Genomic DNA, 16,599 nt, shown 5'->3' with positions numbered 1-16,599 from the left:
AAAAAAAAAGAACTGGGATTATTATCAGTACTTAAATATAGTGTTACATATTTACAGGTGTTTGGAGTTTGGTACCAGGGGTTTGTCGTCTACCTATATATAGCATTTAAAATGTCCCGTCTAGTCACTGACTCAGTCCGCCAAGAGGTCAATGCGTTTCCCCACATTCGAAGGTTTGCATAGAAAGTAAAGGGAGCATTGGTTAGGGAGGAATCTGGAAGATAAATTGTTCTCTTGTACTACTAAGTGAGGTGTGGTTTCTCTCTTCTTCTTTTTTTTTTTTCCTTTTTTGAGTGACAGGAGGTGGGAAAACATGCATATCTGATAATAACAGCATTTGGATGTTGTACCAAATTTGCTATTTAAAAAAAAAAACTAAAAAACAAAAAACAAAACTGTGAGGTGGATTACACTTTGCAGTTAGGGAGCATTTGGGTTATTGCAGCCAGATGTCCAAACTAAGCTGTTCTTGTAGTGACTTTTATTCAAAGTTCAATTTTGAATATTCTGTTGGGTCAGACTGCCAAACAGTCCATGTAGATACTGTTTCCCAAGGGGTTTTAAATTTGGACATTTGGGTGAGGAGTGCAGGATAGTGTCTTTCTTGCCAAGAGTTAGACCAGAAGATTATCATCATTCACATCTGTTTACAAAATATGAAGTGTAGTTAAGACTGAAACGGAGGCAAACATAATCCATCTCCTGAGGTTACCAATTTACAGGTCATACCATGTTTGTGCAGTGGACTACAGATGTCGACATGCTGCCCTCGTCAACCGATATTGGCCTACCAGGAAATCCAATTGGTCAATATTTCTGGTCATTAATTTTGGCTATAGCCCTGTCCATATATAAAGTGATTTTCGCTTGCCACCTCTCGCTTTGCAGCGGACAGCTGCTAGCAGACTTTTCAGACACTGGTTGCATAGGAAACCTTATTTCCTGCCCCATCTTTTGTCAGTCAGCAGTATCCCTTGCCATCCCATTGGTAGTTGTTTCAAATTGTTGCTTCTAGCCATTTCGCACCGCTAACTGTTATTCCATCTGTCATCACTACAAGACTCCGAATTTCACTGACATTCCATAATCTCTGATCTCCACGCCGCCTTTTTTTCCTTCTTCTTGTGAGTATTAAAAACAAAACAAAACAAAAAAAACCCCCAATGTGATGAAGAAGATTTTTAACAGTCTTATTTAGGGTGAAGATTTCTTTGTTTCCCTGGACAAAGACGGGAATAAATAACAACAAAAAACACATTAAAATGTGGAAAAATATCATGCTGGCGTTGGCCAATTTATTTTTAAACATCCGTGCATCCATATGTAATTCATTTTTTTTTTAATGCGCTTTTTGATTACTTTTTTTTTTTTTAATTTAAAGGGAAAAGGGATTCATGCAATTTAGAGATATCGGTTAGCTGCTTCCACCTGCTTTCGGTCTTCATATTAACAGAACGAGCGTCACTCTTCTCAATCTAACTTGGCAAGAAAGCCGATGAGTGCATTTCATTACTTTGTTTACTCTGAAGCCAGGGCTTCCAAAAGCAGGATGGTGGTCAGTACTGTTATGAGTCAAAGCCTGAATCACGTAGTCACTGGTGACGTTACGTAACATAAAACCACCTCTGCGTATGCAGACCTATGCACACACACAGAACATCTCAGGGTTTAATAGCTGAGATGCTCAGCGTTCCCAAAACAATGCATTCATTCCTTCACTCGTTCGTTCATTCATTCATTCGTGGAAGGAGTGGACTAACTTTCAAGGAACAATGTAATACCACATTTGCACAACATTTGAAGGGGAAAAACAGAAAGATTCAGAGGTCAAACAAGGGAATTTAAGAGGGTGCTGCAACCAAAGCTTGGAGAGCAGTGCTTTAAAAAGAGGGTTGTTTTTTTGGTTTTGTCTCTTTTATTTTTAACCCACTAAAAAAAACAAAACAAAACAAAAACAGGATTTTAACTTAATATTTGAACAGACTAATTCCAAAATCTGGAGTTTTATCAGTCAAAGAATAGTCTAATTTAAGTGCCATGTCATTTTAACCAAGGAGCACTGTAACCCCTTACCTCACCAAAACAAAACTTGCTGGTTGAGCAACATTTTAACACTCGATTAGGAACTAATTGTAAAAATGAGCAGGAAAATAAGAAAAGAAAATAACAACAAACAAAAACCCCACCAATTTCACTACAGCAGTAAATAACTGGACTATAACTGAGATTCACTGAAGTAAATGAAACTGTTGTGTGTTGGTTTCTATTTATATGGTTCTAAAATGCAATTTTCTTATGAGGAACTAAAAATATATGGGGGGGGGGGTGTTTAATGTAGTGAAGTTGTTACCATATTTTTCCCTTCTAATCGTAGAATCGATCCCTTTATTTTGGAATGCAATCAAACGATCTAAATCACCTCAGGAAGGCGAGTTAGTCATTTTAACGTCTTTTAAATGAACTGTGCAAGCTGTGCCAAGGTGGACCTTCAAAATCAATCTGTTACTCTGCTTAAAAAAAGTGATGGAAAGGAAAGAAGGAAATCAAATGGCCAGACATCCACCACAGCAACTACTCTCAAGCATTAAAATTACAATAGAACACGGTGGTTAATATACCACAAGAATTTCAGAGGATTACCTTTACTCGGGGGGAATATCATTTTATAGTGCACTTTTCTCTGTCTAATAATTACATTGTCAGCGAATGCTTAAGCCATGAAGGAAAGGCCACTGTTACCTAACTGCAAATTCACAAACAAGCAAAAACATATCCCTTTTAGCATACCCAAACAGCAAGTACGGTTTTTCCTCAGCGCAGAATAGTTTTGATTTCTTTTTCTTTTTTTTGTCGTGAAGTCGTCGCTCTCTGTACAAAAGACAATTTTCCTTCATGAAGTTACACATAACTTGTACTAGAAGTCTGATGTTTGTGGCCTGGCTTATGAGTGTGAATGTGAGAGAGGTGTGTGTGTGTTTGCATGTGCAGATGTGTGTAGTAACATCTCCAAGTCTATTAATCGTGACTTCTCCTCCTCCTCTTCTTCTCCTCAGCTTAAGCTCCTGAGCTTAGCTTGATGCTCAGAGCCCCCCTACCCCCCACAAAGCATATGGTTTTGTCCTCCGCTGCTGCTTGTCGGCGACAAACACAAACTGAAATCTCCAAAAGCCCTCAAAGTGGGGATCAACAACATATCACCCCGTCTGAGAGGGGAATGAAAAAAGGATGCCAGCTTATAATTTTCCGCTTTTATCCACTTCCTTTGTTTGCTAGCTTTGATGGCGTCCCAGTGTCCGGTGTCGGGTCACCCCGCGGCCTTGTGCTTGCCCCCACAGCAGCGGCAGGCCTCGCCACAGTGGTGGCACGCGCGCAGAGGCAGGTAGCAGCACATGCAGGGTGCGATAAACGAGAGCGCCACCAGGGCCAGCCAGCGCAGACAGAACTGCTCGTCAGAAGTGTCACATGAACAGGGGTCTGAGAAGTCACCCTCTGAGTCAGACATGCAGTGATACAGCATGCTCTCGGCGCATAGCATACAGCTGACTTTGTAGATGCACTGTTTAATTGGGTCGGGGGCATCCTGGCACTGCCCCCGCCAGTTGTCTTCGTGGTTGAACATCTCCCGACAGTAGATGCACCGTGAACGCTCACCGTCCTCTCGCCGCCGTCTGCTCTTTTTGGACTTCATGAGAGGCGACGGCTGAGTCTTGATGGCCGTGTCCTTGCCCAGCCCAAGCCCTATACCTGTTCCTATACCCATTCCGGGGCCTGAGTGGGAGTCTCCACCGGGGCCATCGGGGAAGAGGTACTCGCACTTCTTACTGTCCAGTTTGTGAAATGCAGTGGGGAAATCCAGGTCCTCACGGTCAGGTTCAGGTTTCCACATGACAGGGTGACGGTAGTCCTCGTAGCCACGGATGAGCACGTCTTTGCGTGGGTTGATGCGGACGATCTCTTCTTCATCCATGCGAAAACTGACACGGCGAGTTGACTTAAAGAAGAAAATCAAAAGAGGAATAAGTCAGATTGCTAGAAAGACTAGAAATCAACACTTTGTGGAAAATACTACATAAAAAGTACCTTAATTTAAAGAATTATATATTGATATAAGCCAGTAAGGCAAAGGCAAACCTGTGGAGGCAGGTAGCGCCTGTTGCTGGAGGGGAACTCGTCAAAGGGCTGGGCGCGAACGTAGCAGCCCCTGAATGGCTCGGTGGAGACGACATTGTTCAGAGGAGAGAAGGGCTCTTTCATCGGGGTACAGATGGAAGGAGGCTCATCACACACCTACAGGCATACAGAATCAGGTAAGTATGCGAAACAGGATGAAACTTAAAACATGTTCAAATTTCTTCCTTAGTAACACATCACAAAGAAAATCTAGTGAATTAACACTCTGATGATGCAATAACAACTTTTGTAATTATTTTTAGTCACTCTGCTTACCAAAAAATCTGCAAATTATCAATTTTTTTTTTGTTAATCCCCCTGAAAAAAGTCATTCTCACTTTTCACGATACTGCTTCACTGTTAAAAGCTCTAATGGTCAATCAGTTCAGTTTTCATGATTACAACAGCTTTGACTCAGTGTGTGTAGGCTGTCGTTTGTGTGTGTGTGTGTGTGTGTGTGTGTGTGTGTGTGTGTGTGTGTGTGTGTGTGTGTGTGTGTGTGTGTGTGTGTGTGTGTGTGTTCCACTTTAACCACCAGGGGGCATCCTGCACCCACGCTTGTCCAAATGACTGAGCTGTGTAGATGACTCAAGACCCTTCTGTTAAGAACTCAGAGTTCCCATCAGCCTTGCATGTGTTCCCACAAACATTTTAGCTGATGCAAAAATCTACAAACACCGGCCTAAAAAGGCTCTTGACAATGCCGAAAAAAAGAGAGATGTTGGAAACCATGCGCTGCAACGTGAAAGCGAACAATTAATTCCTTCCAACAATTACAAGAAGAAAGCTCACTGTTGACATCAATCGGCCTATAAATAACATCTTGTGAATGACACAGAGGACATCAAATGCAGGAAAAATATTTTTACACATCTACAGAAATTATATTTAAAAAAAGGAGCCTCCAACAGCAATAGCCTCATACTTTAAGTACTCATGGCAACAAAAATCAAAAGCAGCAGTGATTTTCATGATTCATGCATGCAGAGGTGATGAGAGTTGGGGGAGGATAGTTATTATGTTAAGAGCCTTGTGATATTTTGTGGAGCTTGATTTCAGTGCAACTATGTTCACAACTTCCAGCTTATTCAAACGTTCACGCGAGATACGGGAAAATAAGCAGAACTGTGTACCGGTCGCCCTCAAAACGAGGCTAAACTTCACATTCACGGACGTGTCTGCCTATTTCTAAACGCTCCTGTGATGTCTCAAAGTGACCCCACTAAACTGAAGGTTCTTTCTCTCTGCGTGTCGCAACTGAAAATACACAAACACAGATGGATGCATGCCGAGGCGTCTTCGAGTTCGATCGGACCGTATTCGAGCCTCGTATGCACTGGCTAGCTGACCCTCTTCCCCCCCCCCCCCACACACACACACACATCTCGACCTCATCGAAGCAGGGTTAGTCCTCCTCTCTTCTCCTTCTCCCACCTTCTCTCCCTCTCTCTTTTCTGTGTGTGGAGGTGGTGCTGGCTGTAGTTAGTCAGTGCCGTGTGTAAAGTAGCCCACGCCAGTGCTTTAACGCACAGCGGAAATCTGGTTTGCTCCCAGCTGCTGCTACAGTAATTACTGTCCTGTGGTTGCTAAGAGATGCTTCCTTTGACCCCCCCCCCACTCACCTTTCCTCCACTAGCCCCCTACCCCACCCACCCCACAGACTGCTAACACATGGTCTGTGTGCGTGTGTGTGACTTTGTTCCTTCATTGCCTCCAAACATACCAAGTGGTGCAACACACATCGACAGCGTCTGCAGGGGAATGTGAGGAACAGGAGACATTGGAGGCAGAGGGAAGAGAAAGAACAGAGCAGGAAAAAATGAGATTGTGTTGTATTTGTGTGTGCGCGTCTGAGAGAGCTAGAGCGAGAGAGAGGGGGGAGAGGGAGCGAGAGGCCAAAGAGTCTGCCGAGGGAATGTCATAAACCAGCTCCAGCTGGAGAAATGCAGCAGAGAACTTAAAAAGCCAGATGACAGCTGTATGTGTATGTGAGAGAAAGGAGCGAGGGGCGGCGGGGCAAATGGGAAACAGACTTGGGCTTCCTTTTAAAGTGCTAGCCCAAGCCCCCACTATTCAAAGGCATGCGTGGGGGCCAATCTGGAGCTGATCTGACCCTAGAGATGTGGCTGTTTGAGGGAGGAGACGAGAAGGGGGAGGAATGCAGAGAGGGCGTTGTAGGTGGTGCGGAGCCACGGGCAACCTGGCTCCACACCAACATCAGGGATCCATGCACTTCCGCCCTCAAAGGCACAGGGGTTGAGGACAGGGAAGGCTGGCCCACATACTAAAAGCTTACGACACACACTTCAACAAAGCAAAGGAACGTTTTGTGTGCGTGCCTGGATATTTGAATGCAAACATGAATACATGCTTTACTTCTCTATGAGCTTGTTTCTCACAGGCTAGAAAGAAGCCTGATGGGTGCTCATCTCTGGGTCCTGCCAGCTTAAAATAAAAAAAATTTAACATTTTAAAAAAGCCCACTCCTGATGTGTCCTAAAGGAGTGGTTGGCTGTTTTCGGAAGTGAGTCTTTATTTGTAAGAATGAGGTGAAATGTATGTAACCAACTTCTGGCCTGCTGAGTTACATCAATCTACAAATACATTTTTGTAGATTTTTGTCAAATTCACAGCAAAAGAGAATAAAAGGCATATTTCATAAAATGTCAAATGGCTACTTTAAATTACTTTTCTTCACAGCTTAGAGATGTCTCATAGAAAACGACACCATCGGTCTGAATGAGGCTGTGAAACTCACTGGCCAACAAAACCCATGTGTACAAAACAGATAAGAGAAAACTTCCTGCCAGTTCTAAATTAGATGTGGATGTTTTCCTGTGGTATTCGAGAAAAGAAAAAAAACAAAAGAACAAAAAACCCTCACATACATATTTTACTTAGTACTAGCGGAAGGACTGTAGCGGTACAGCATAATTCCTGGCAGTGGGTCATCACAGCTGAGTAGGGTGTTGTGCAACCACTTTTCTCTATGGGTGAAATATGTTGCATGTTCAGTGTGTGTGTGTGTGCTTTTTGAGTGAGAGGAAGAATGTGGTAAGCTTGTGAAGGGCATACATGTGGGTGCTCAGCCTCAGTGGGCAGGATGTGGGTGGAGAAGACCATCTTCAGCGCACGAACACTGACAGTTCACGCGTGTGTGCGTGCACATACACGACGCACACAAATCTTTGTAACAATGCAAGGCTAGGATGAATTCCAGCAAATTTTGATACCCGTCGATTTTTAGAGCCATTTAATCAAGGAACAAAAACAAGGCTTCATGGTAACCTCTGGCATCAGTTTTTGGCACAAGGTCACAGCAAATCCATAGAGAGCTGCTACTGCTTCTAAAAAGACCTACCACTAATAAAAACTACACGCGTGGTCAACCAGGGGTGGGACAACATTTTGAAATCTTGATGCATCATCACACCGCTTCCTCTTGTGATACAATTATTAACATTCTGGTGCCAAATATAAGCAGAAAGTGCACACGCTCCAAATACAGCAACTAATCTGACTTACTAGAGTGATTATTTCATGACTCTGTGTGAAGTGAATGAAATTACTATCCATTTCCCACCTCTAGTGGTCATAACAATTTCTTTCTTTCTTTTATGCTTTTTTTGCATTTTGCCTTTTACACACCCACACATGGCAGATGGAGGGAGCCACAGAAAGGTTGGGAGGGGGTGACATGCAGCAAAGCTTCTGTACTTTTTGTTTTTTTTGAAAGTCATCATTTATCTGCACAGACACTGACGTGACTTCGTGATGGAGCTTGGAGCCACACAGCTCGGCTAACACTTTGCTGTGTGGTGGTATTTGCTGCTTCTCTGGCCGCAGCCTCTGGTTCACTTCTCTTTTTCTGTAGCCCAGGTCTCTGACCGCAACATTCGGATGCCAAATCACCATGGTGACACCCTCGGTGGCTTGCTGAACACCCCCTTTCTACCCCTCTCTGGCTGCACCCCTTACCCCTCCTTCCCCCCCGCTGCCTAGCAACAGCGGTGCCATTGGATTTCCTGTATGTTCAGGCTGATTCCTTAAAGAGGAACTTTGCCACAAGAACTGGAACACCACTTTCTTCTCCATCACTGTTCTTCTAGTCTGCATCATGCAGATGGGCAAGTACAGAGCAGATCAGAGGTAAGTATAAGCCTCTGGGAGGTTCATAGCTAAAAATTTAATTCACATGAGGTCCAGCATGAAGTCAACAAGAGACCACAAACGTGGTTCTGTCTATTCCATATACAGTGTGCAGAGTGGAGGAAATGATCAGAGGTGAATCAACACACCTCAGTGTTGCACAACAGTTAATCATTATTATGTGTAGGGTTTCTTTACAGCACTGGCGCATTGGATTGCTTAACAGTGTCAGAGGCTTCTATACTGTCACTAAATGTGTCCTACAAGAGCTGCCCTTCCTACTAATGTGCCTTTATCAACTTTGCAATCAGAAGCAGAACAGGTGGGTGGCTGGCTTTCCTGTAAAAGGACAGATATCTAAAACAAATTACCAAGGGTGTGTTGCCTTGAACTATACACCTGCTGCCTTTCTCTGCTAAAGAGAACGTGACATTCTTAAACACACATGGTGACAGTCAACCGCTGTGCAAAGGCACTGAGTGTTGTTGTTGGTACAATACATGGTGCATGCAGTTATTGTGTACAGGTTTAGTTGGTCCCAAATTTAGTTAGCTAAAGTCAGAGTCCTATCTTCACGCAAAGGAAGAATAAAGAGTCTTACGAGATGTGACCCTGACGTCAGCATCATGGAGAGATTAGCTTAAACAGGCTAAACGCGAGTTCACAACTATCTACTGAGCACCTTAAAGTACCTTGTTTTTTCAGCTAAGACAACATCAACATCCTAAAGCCTTATTTGACTAGTAAAGATGAATGCTCCAGGTGATAATATATCATCTTCAATCTCGACAAGACTGACAGCTGCAGAGTTAGAGTACACCACATTTGCTGGCCAACACCCAGCTTCACCTCAGGGTCTGGCTGACACTGGTTAAACATCTGTAAATCTCTAAGAACAACTGTGAGACAACAAAGGCAGGTGTCAGCACCTGGCTGGGACAGATCAGACCCCAACCAAACATGTGGATCATGTCATTTCAGAGTCGGTGACAAAGCAGAGAGAACTTCACTCTTTTCAGTCATAGCAACACAGGTTTTCTTTACTAAACCTTAATGTCACTCACCGGTAGTCCATCCTCTGGATTATCGCCCTCCCCAAACGGTCGACAACCTGAAAGAGAGAAAGGTACGAGAACTCAACAACAGCTCAAAGAGGCAAAGTATACAACACAAAACTCTCATAGCTAAATTTGATTGACAAAAGCAAGGGAAGACTAGAGGGTAAAAATTCAAAGAACCCAGGCGACAACCTGCGTCAGTCTGAATCTTTCAGCAACTTCCTTCTACCAACAAAATATTTCTATTTGTTTGTTTGTTTCTCAAACTGTTCCCCCCTAAGCATGGTTTAAAGTTACCACGCTGACTCTTGTCGGGCCGGAATAGTTCAAGACTTCTGCTTTCTTCTGCCTGTGGCCTAATGGGGAAATGAAAGCTGCTTTGTGTTAGTGGGGTTCACAGAAGTTACTAAAATAAGCATGCAGAGAATAATGTAACCGTGACCTCGGCTAAAAACCCACGTGCCATTTTCGCACCCCAAACACCTCAGTTACCAAGGTGCAGGAAAGAGCTAACGTTTTTCATCACTGCACACATTACACAATCTACAGGAGAAGTCAATCTTAAGAAAGACACACTACTTATATTTTCATAGTGTTTTGCTGAACACTATTGTCACAAACATCACTTTTAAAAAAAACAAAACATTTTAATGGTGCTTATGTCAACAATGTGAAATAACTTGTTTAATGTATGCAGTCTGAATATTTTTTTTTAAAGCTCGGTGAAGGTGTAATTGAATAAAGTCTGCCAATTTCCCTGCACGTAGTCCAGTGAAGTCTTGAGGTTTGTCAGATCACAACAAGCAGAATGCAACACCACCGTTTTGTGACATAAGATAAAAACATTTCTTGGAATAAACCTACATTTTTAGTATGTGTAATATATGGCTGTTAATGTAACCAAATCCAAGAAAAATAACCAAAAATAAAGCATTACACAACTAAAAGATGCCACCAGTTAACCACTCATTCGTGCAGGTGTGTGTTGCTTTACGGACAGCAGACATTTACTCTTACAGAACTATAATTGAAGTAAATCTGAGTTAATATGTGCATAACGTTGTATAAAGAACTGTTAAATCACATTTAAAGTTAATAATTTGATAATATTCACCAGGTAATATCATCAGAAGTATAAAATCTAAAAGCTGAGTTCAGAACGATGAGTTATACCTATGCACTTCCAAGCATATGGTCAGAATTAACATAAAATGCAGCCATTTACTAAAAAATATCAGTGCACAGGTACAGCCAATCAAATTATTGTGGTTTCAGTCAGCTTAAATTAACACATAAAAACCACTGATGAAAGCACCAGCTTATACATTGAAAAAATACATTTAAAAAAAGAATCAATGTTTAAGGACATTTCAGTTTGGCAATGCTGTAGAAAGCAAGGACAAAACTATCTGAATGTGGGGAGGGGGGGTGGTGAATATATTTGCACCCAAGGGGGAAAAATAGGTTCTTTTTCAACTTTGGTTCACTTATTTAGGCTGAGGCTTTATTTAAAGCACTGAGGCATCAATCTTCCTGTCTGCATTCAGAGAGAGAATGCAGAAAAACACAGTAATGTGATCTCTGTCACAGAGAGGACAGAAGAATTCACTGAGCTTGTGTTAGACACAGTCTGTCCATCAGTCTGTCTGTCTGTCGCTGAGTCACATGGAGAAAGGTGTGTGTGTGTGTATGCATTTCTCCACTACTGAGAGAAAGAGGCCTCCTGCAGCCCAACTCTGGCAGCGCTGGGCCACAAAGCTGCCTGAGCCATGTGCCTGACGTTGCCATGGCAACAGAGGACTGCAAGACTGATACACACGTGTGCGTGCACGCAGATACGCGTGCGCACACACACACGCACACTTCTCTCCCCCACACACATTCACGCAGCAGTCCAGCAGCAGAACGATGCAACTGGAATACAGAAGAACTGAGGAGAGGCATTACACAACACTGGCAGAATACAGAAGATGCCAGGAGAGAGAGGAGAACGGAGGGAGGAGAGGACAGCAGGGGCGGGAGGGGGGAGAGAGAGAGAAAGGCAAGGGAATGAAACCCCACCATCACCTGCTGTAGCTGACATTCACAGGAAGAAGCCGAAGCATTTATTAGCACACCAAGACTATACAGTCTCTGAATGAGAATCTTCACAATCACCCGGGCCCTGCTACATGAGATATCCATGCCTCTTTGCCATCTGATTATGTGAACAGCACTGAAACGGCCTCAAATCATGAATATCAGATATGTTACTGATATTTTGTTGTCAAACTGTGACAAAAGACCATAACAGCTTCCCAGCTCACATCTTCAAATGCCAACACCCCATTCAAAACAAAACCCCTCAGGTTTCCACACATCATTTTAGCGTACCAAAATAGAAGACATTTAAGAAACTGGGAGCGAATTTTGGTTTGTTTAAAAGAGACACTAATCATCCTAGAAGATGACCCTGTGATAATGAAGTACGCTATCATTGCCGGTTCGTTATCTTCATGTGAAATTTACAAGAAAAGCAGCTTGCAAAGCAAGTTCTACATGACTACCTTTTACCTAGATGGTGTGGACTTGTGCCCAGGAAGTTCAAATCTCAGATAAACGGCTATGGGCAAGAAGCAACTGATGCTCAGTGGCGATAAACCTTTACAAATGTTCCGCTGTACCTCCTCTATGCTCCCCATGATTCCTGGGTCTAGAGTGTAAAGGATATTACAGCTCCTCAGCCAGCCAGCCAGCCGGTCGACCAGCATCTTGTATAACACAGGGCTGGATAGCAGATTGCTGAGTTGGCAATTCTCCTACTAATTGGATGACTTTGCAACCTCTGGCACTGTGCTGAAAAATAATGCTTATTAGGACCTAAACCTGCCCACTCAGTTCCACGCATAAAGTAAATACCTATCTTAGCTTTAAAATATATAAATGCCACATTCAGTCCAAATACAAAATTTTGTTAGACTAGTCTAGCCAGTCCTCAAACTATCTTGCCAAGACAGAGAAGGACAAAAGCCCAGTCTGGTCAAGTTTCTTCTGAGTGAAGCTCAGCCCATATCTCAGGTTGCGATCCATTCTATGAGTTTCTCGTCTTTCCCACCAACCCTCTCCTGTCCTCTATCACCCACTGTCTGAGCAAAGCATTGCATTGCCAGTCTCTACGGATGTGGCAAGCTTATCTGGGCAGCTGGGCTTGATAAGATAACACAGGAGGGTTCAAGCTTGGGTGAGAGAGCAGGTAGCATTGGCGGAGGAGTCATCAAAGGTAATCAACGGCACACATCTCTTCTAGAACAGATGCTAGGTCAGCCTTTACAAGCCAAGATAAACAAGCAGGAATGCAGGCTGTGAATGCACACCAGTAGAATACACACCACATTCATGTGCATACATCCATCTACATCCAACTTTTACATGTACTGAATGGTTGCCAAGACACACAGTGCAAACTCTAGGTGGGAATTCTAAACAAATGTGATGTTTTGTCGATCGAGTAAGAGTTTGAAAGGTGGTGAGGGTAGTAGAGGGAAAAAAAAATCTGTGGGCTGCCTTGATTTCTTGATATGGAAACAATAGCCAATGCTGGCTGATGGACTGTTAAGTTAAGGTGCATTCTGTTGGCTTTCTATTGGCTTTGTTATCTGGTTTGACCTGTTCTAAACTAGCAAAAAGAAAACAAACACACACACGCATGCAGACAAAAAGGCAAAACACACCCTGGTTAATGTCCTCAATGGCCCTCCGTATTCCCCGGTCAAAAGCACGAGCATCAGCAGGGCTCTGAAAGGTCAGTCCAAACTTCTTGTCGTTGATCCTCCAGTGGTGGAAGATGGGGTTGACCTTGTTGTATACTAGGTCTTTCTGCAGCACACACTCCAGTACCACCTGAAAAGAAACAAACAGAAGAGTTTGAAAGTGAACCAAGGCATGCTGGTGCTCTTTGAGATGTTTTAATATAGCTGGATACAGAATTTGACCTGTGTGGTTTAATCCAACCCCATAAGTTGTTGTAATGTGTCAAATTCAATTATTCCAACACAACAGGAATATAACGAAAAGACATAGAAGATTTCTGCCATTTGAACTACACATATGGGCAGTTCTAGAGCTTCTAAAATCAAAAATAGAAGAAAAAAAAAAAAAAAAAGAAAATCCCCCCAAATCCAATACTCAACATACTTCTTAGATAATTTGTAAAACACATTCTAAATAGTGGGGTTTAAAGTTAAACTTGAAGAGCAGTGGTGGCCTGAGAGTTGGAGTGTGTGGAGGTGTTTTGGAGCCAGGGAGCCCAAGTGTATGGCAGAGAGAGGCTGCATTTCCAAAGCCTATTATTAATCAGGGCTACTGGGCCGCCTCCCGGTCTTCCTCTAGGCAGATTAAATGAAATGAGAGACGGCCATTAAAGTCTTTGAGGTTTTTACTGACGCGCACGAGAGGTGGCTTAATGGGGTGTGAATGTGTGACTGTGCGCACCGCGATCTGCGTGAGAGCATGCGTGAGCGCAGGAGCTGGTGCGATGAAAAGCTCAATGACCCAAGTGCTACGCTGTGCATCTTTGCGGTTCAAATGTCTTGTCGGAGGATAACGGTCACAAACAAAGTACTCGATTGCTGAAAGCAGATGGCACCGTTCCCCGTGGATCTGGACAACAGTCAACATGCACACTTCAAGAGGCTAATACGTGGCAGCTGTACAAGAGGTTGATGATATGTGTGTATGTGTGTCAGAGGGGGGGTGCTCAGGTCTGAATTTCATTCTGTCTGTGTGAGTCGCTTTGCAAGTGTGCTGCACATAATTCAAGCGTCTGTCTCCATATCATTGTTTCATACATGTCTCTAACAAGAAAAGGAGGCAGCGAGGGTTAAGCCTGCGTGACTACCCTAGAGCTACTGGATGAGTGCACAGAAGAAGGGAAGGATGGATGTGAGAGGCTGCTGGGGTGACAAGGACAGGGGAAGGGAGGAGGGGTCCGCTGTGCCTCTGGGGGTGATTGTGGAGGCGAGACTGAATGGAGCCGGAGCAGGTAAGGTGAGCGCACAGCAAGGCCGACTGAGGAGGAAGTATCACAGTTGCATGGAAGGTTGATACTTAACACCGCATTCCATATTGTGCTTAGAGAAAAGAGAGGAGGAGGAGCCTTGCTGACAGAAAAAGAGACAGAAAGGGAACAGAGGCAAGTGATGTTAATGGAGGAGAGTGATAGAGAGAGACAGAGAGCAGTCAAGACAGTGTGTAAGAGAAGAAAAGAGGAACAGATGGAGACTATGCTCACATGAATGCAAGAAATCAGGCTTCTTTCAGAATGATGATTCCAACCTTGCTATTATTTTAAGACGAAAATTGTAAAGAATAATGCAACAGGGTGCATTGATTCATAGTGAAATAACCCAGCACACCCTCACCCCTCCAAGACTTAAAGCTATAAATGTTACTGGTAAGTCAAAACAAACAAACAGGGTTAACAATTATTTTAAAAACAAACAAACAAACAAACAAAAACAAACAAACAAACAAAAAACAGTCAAATAGGGCCTTGCCTCCAAGGCAATGCCATTTAGAGTAAGCCTGGAATGCACGGCTGTACCAATCTGCAGGGAGTTGCAAACTATGAATGACAGGAAGCAAGGTGGAGTGAAAGAGCTTAACTGGAGATTTGTCATAATCCGAGAGCCAGCATGGTAAGTAATCATCAACCAATTAGAGCTGTAGTTTTAAGAGAGTCACCGAATAGCAGCGAGAACGAGAAAGAGAGACGGAGGGGAGGTGGGGGGCCAAGGAGGAGAGTGATTGGTAGCTATATGGAGAGCCAGCTGAGTCATCACCAGTACACTCTGTGCCGCATCACTGCGCTTATAGACAGATCCCCCTCCACCTCTCCTCTTCCGTCTCCCATCTATCTGGCTCCACCTCCATTTCCTGCTCTTTGACTACATTCGGCTTCCCGAATTCCTCTAAATCCCACCCCCCACATCTCCAGTCACCTCAGGAAAAAAAAAAAAACCTTGTCTTTTTGATTTCAAAATAGCTGCATTTATGATTCATTTTCCTCACAGGTTTCTATCAGGGATCGGTGATGTCACTGCCTTTTTTTCCCTTTGTGTTTATTTCTGGTTGGATTAAAACACCCAAATTGTATCCTTCAAAAAAAAAAAAAAAAGTCTAAATAAAAACACATCTAAAACCTTGCAGACCACTGTCCTATTTTGTATGTTAGACATAACCCAAACCAAGGAGCCTTAGTGATATTCATCACTAAGTCTAAACGTCACTCATACAACATAATTACACAGTTCATATTCTTATGTCTTTTTTTTGGGGGGGGCCCACTGTTTTCTTCTTGGACGCTGCTTCTGATGCCCTCACACTGCCAGTGGCAAAGTGGTTGATGCCAACACCCTGGCGCTGGGTGGTATCCTGACAGACCTACATATGTCTGGGTGTTTGTTGTGGTGGCTGGGGATTCTGGTGGTGATAGGGGTGTTTTACCACATCCCAGAACAGTTGTCGGGGTCTCTGAACCATGTCTATACCCTGTCTGAGCAATGCCGTTCCCATCACACCCTTTTTCTGTGCCACACACATCCTGGGTTACCAACGCACAAAACACAAGGACTGTAAATACGAAACATACATAAAATGTGTTCAGTGAAAGAAAAAAAAAAAGGAAAGAAAAAAAAGGTCATTTAGGCACAGTGCTGTAAGAAGGCTCTAATAACCATCTGCCAGAAAGCACCAGATTCTGTGCATCATGGTGGCCGCCTTTTGTCATCTGGCATTTGACAGACAAATAGATTTACACTCCCGATTACCACAGACCAAGGATTATCCCAGTGCATCTACTGGGTCTGTTTTACATCTACAGCACAGAATGAGTCTCAGGAGCTTTACAGCAACTACTCCATAAGCCAAACAGATTAAAGCCACAACACAGCACTTGATATTAGGGCCTCATTGTTACTTTCATTACGAAGAAGCCGACAATACCAACTAAAAATAAAATAACGAAATAATAACAACAAAGGTCGATCAAATGGACCAATACGGCAAGGCCATGATGATCCACTTGGTAACGCAAATCCGTTGGGTATTTTTGTTGGCTACGGGTCAGGTAATAAATAAATAAATAAATAAATAAATAAATAAATAAATAAATAAATAAATGAATGAATGAATGAATAGAAGAAGAAGAAGAAGAAGAAGAAGACGAAGAAGAAGAAGAAGAAGA

General features: G+C 43.2%; 1 protein-coding gene across 1 annotated transcript in view; it reads right to left on the bottom strand.

The window, feature by feature from the left end:
• Positions 1-1,359: 1,359 nt before the first annotated feature.
• Positions 1,360-16,599, bottom strand: part of spred1 (sprouty related EVH1 domain containing 1) — a 34,280-nt gene continuing 19,040 nt past the window's right edge. The window contains exons 3-6 of the mRNA XM_005723787.1: positions 13,088-13,256; positions 9,384-9,430; positions 4,132-4,287; positions 1,360-3,991 (exon numbers count right to left, since the gene is read on the bottom strand). Coding sequence (XP_005723844.1) covers positions 3,305-3,991; positions 4,132-4,287; positions 9,384-9,430; positions 13,088-13,256 — 1,059 coding nt within the window. The 3' untranslated portion in view covers positions 1,360-3,304. The remainder of the gene's footprint in view (positions 3,992-4,131; positions 4,288-9,383; positions 9,431-13,087; positions 13,257-16,599) is intronic.

The sequence above is a fragment of the Pundamilia nyererei genome, unplaced genomic scaffold (genome assembly GCF_000239375.1).
Source record: "Pundamilia nyererei isolate P.nyererei 1_Seehausen unplaced genomic scaffold, PunNye1.0 scaffold00010, whole genome shotgun sequence".
NCBI classification, from domain to species: Eukaryota; Metazoa; Chordata; class Actinopteri; order Cichliformes; family Cichlidae; genus Pundamilia; species Pundamilia nyererei.
Note: the sequence above shows the minus strand (reverse complement) of the source record. Positions and strands in the feature narration are given on the sequence as shown.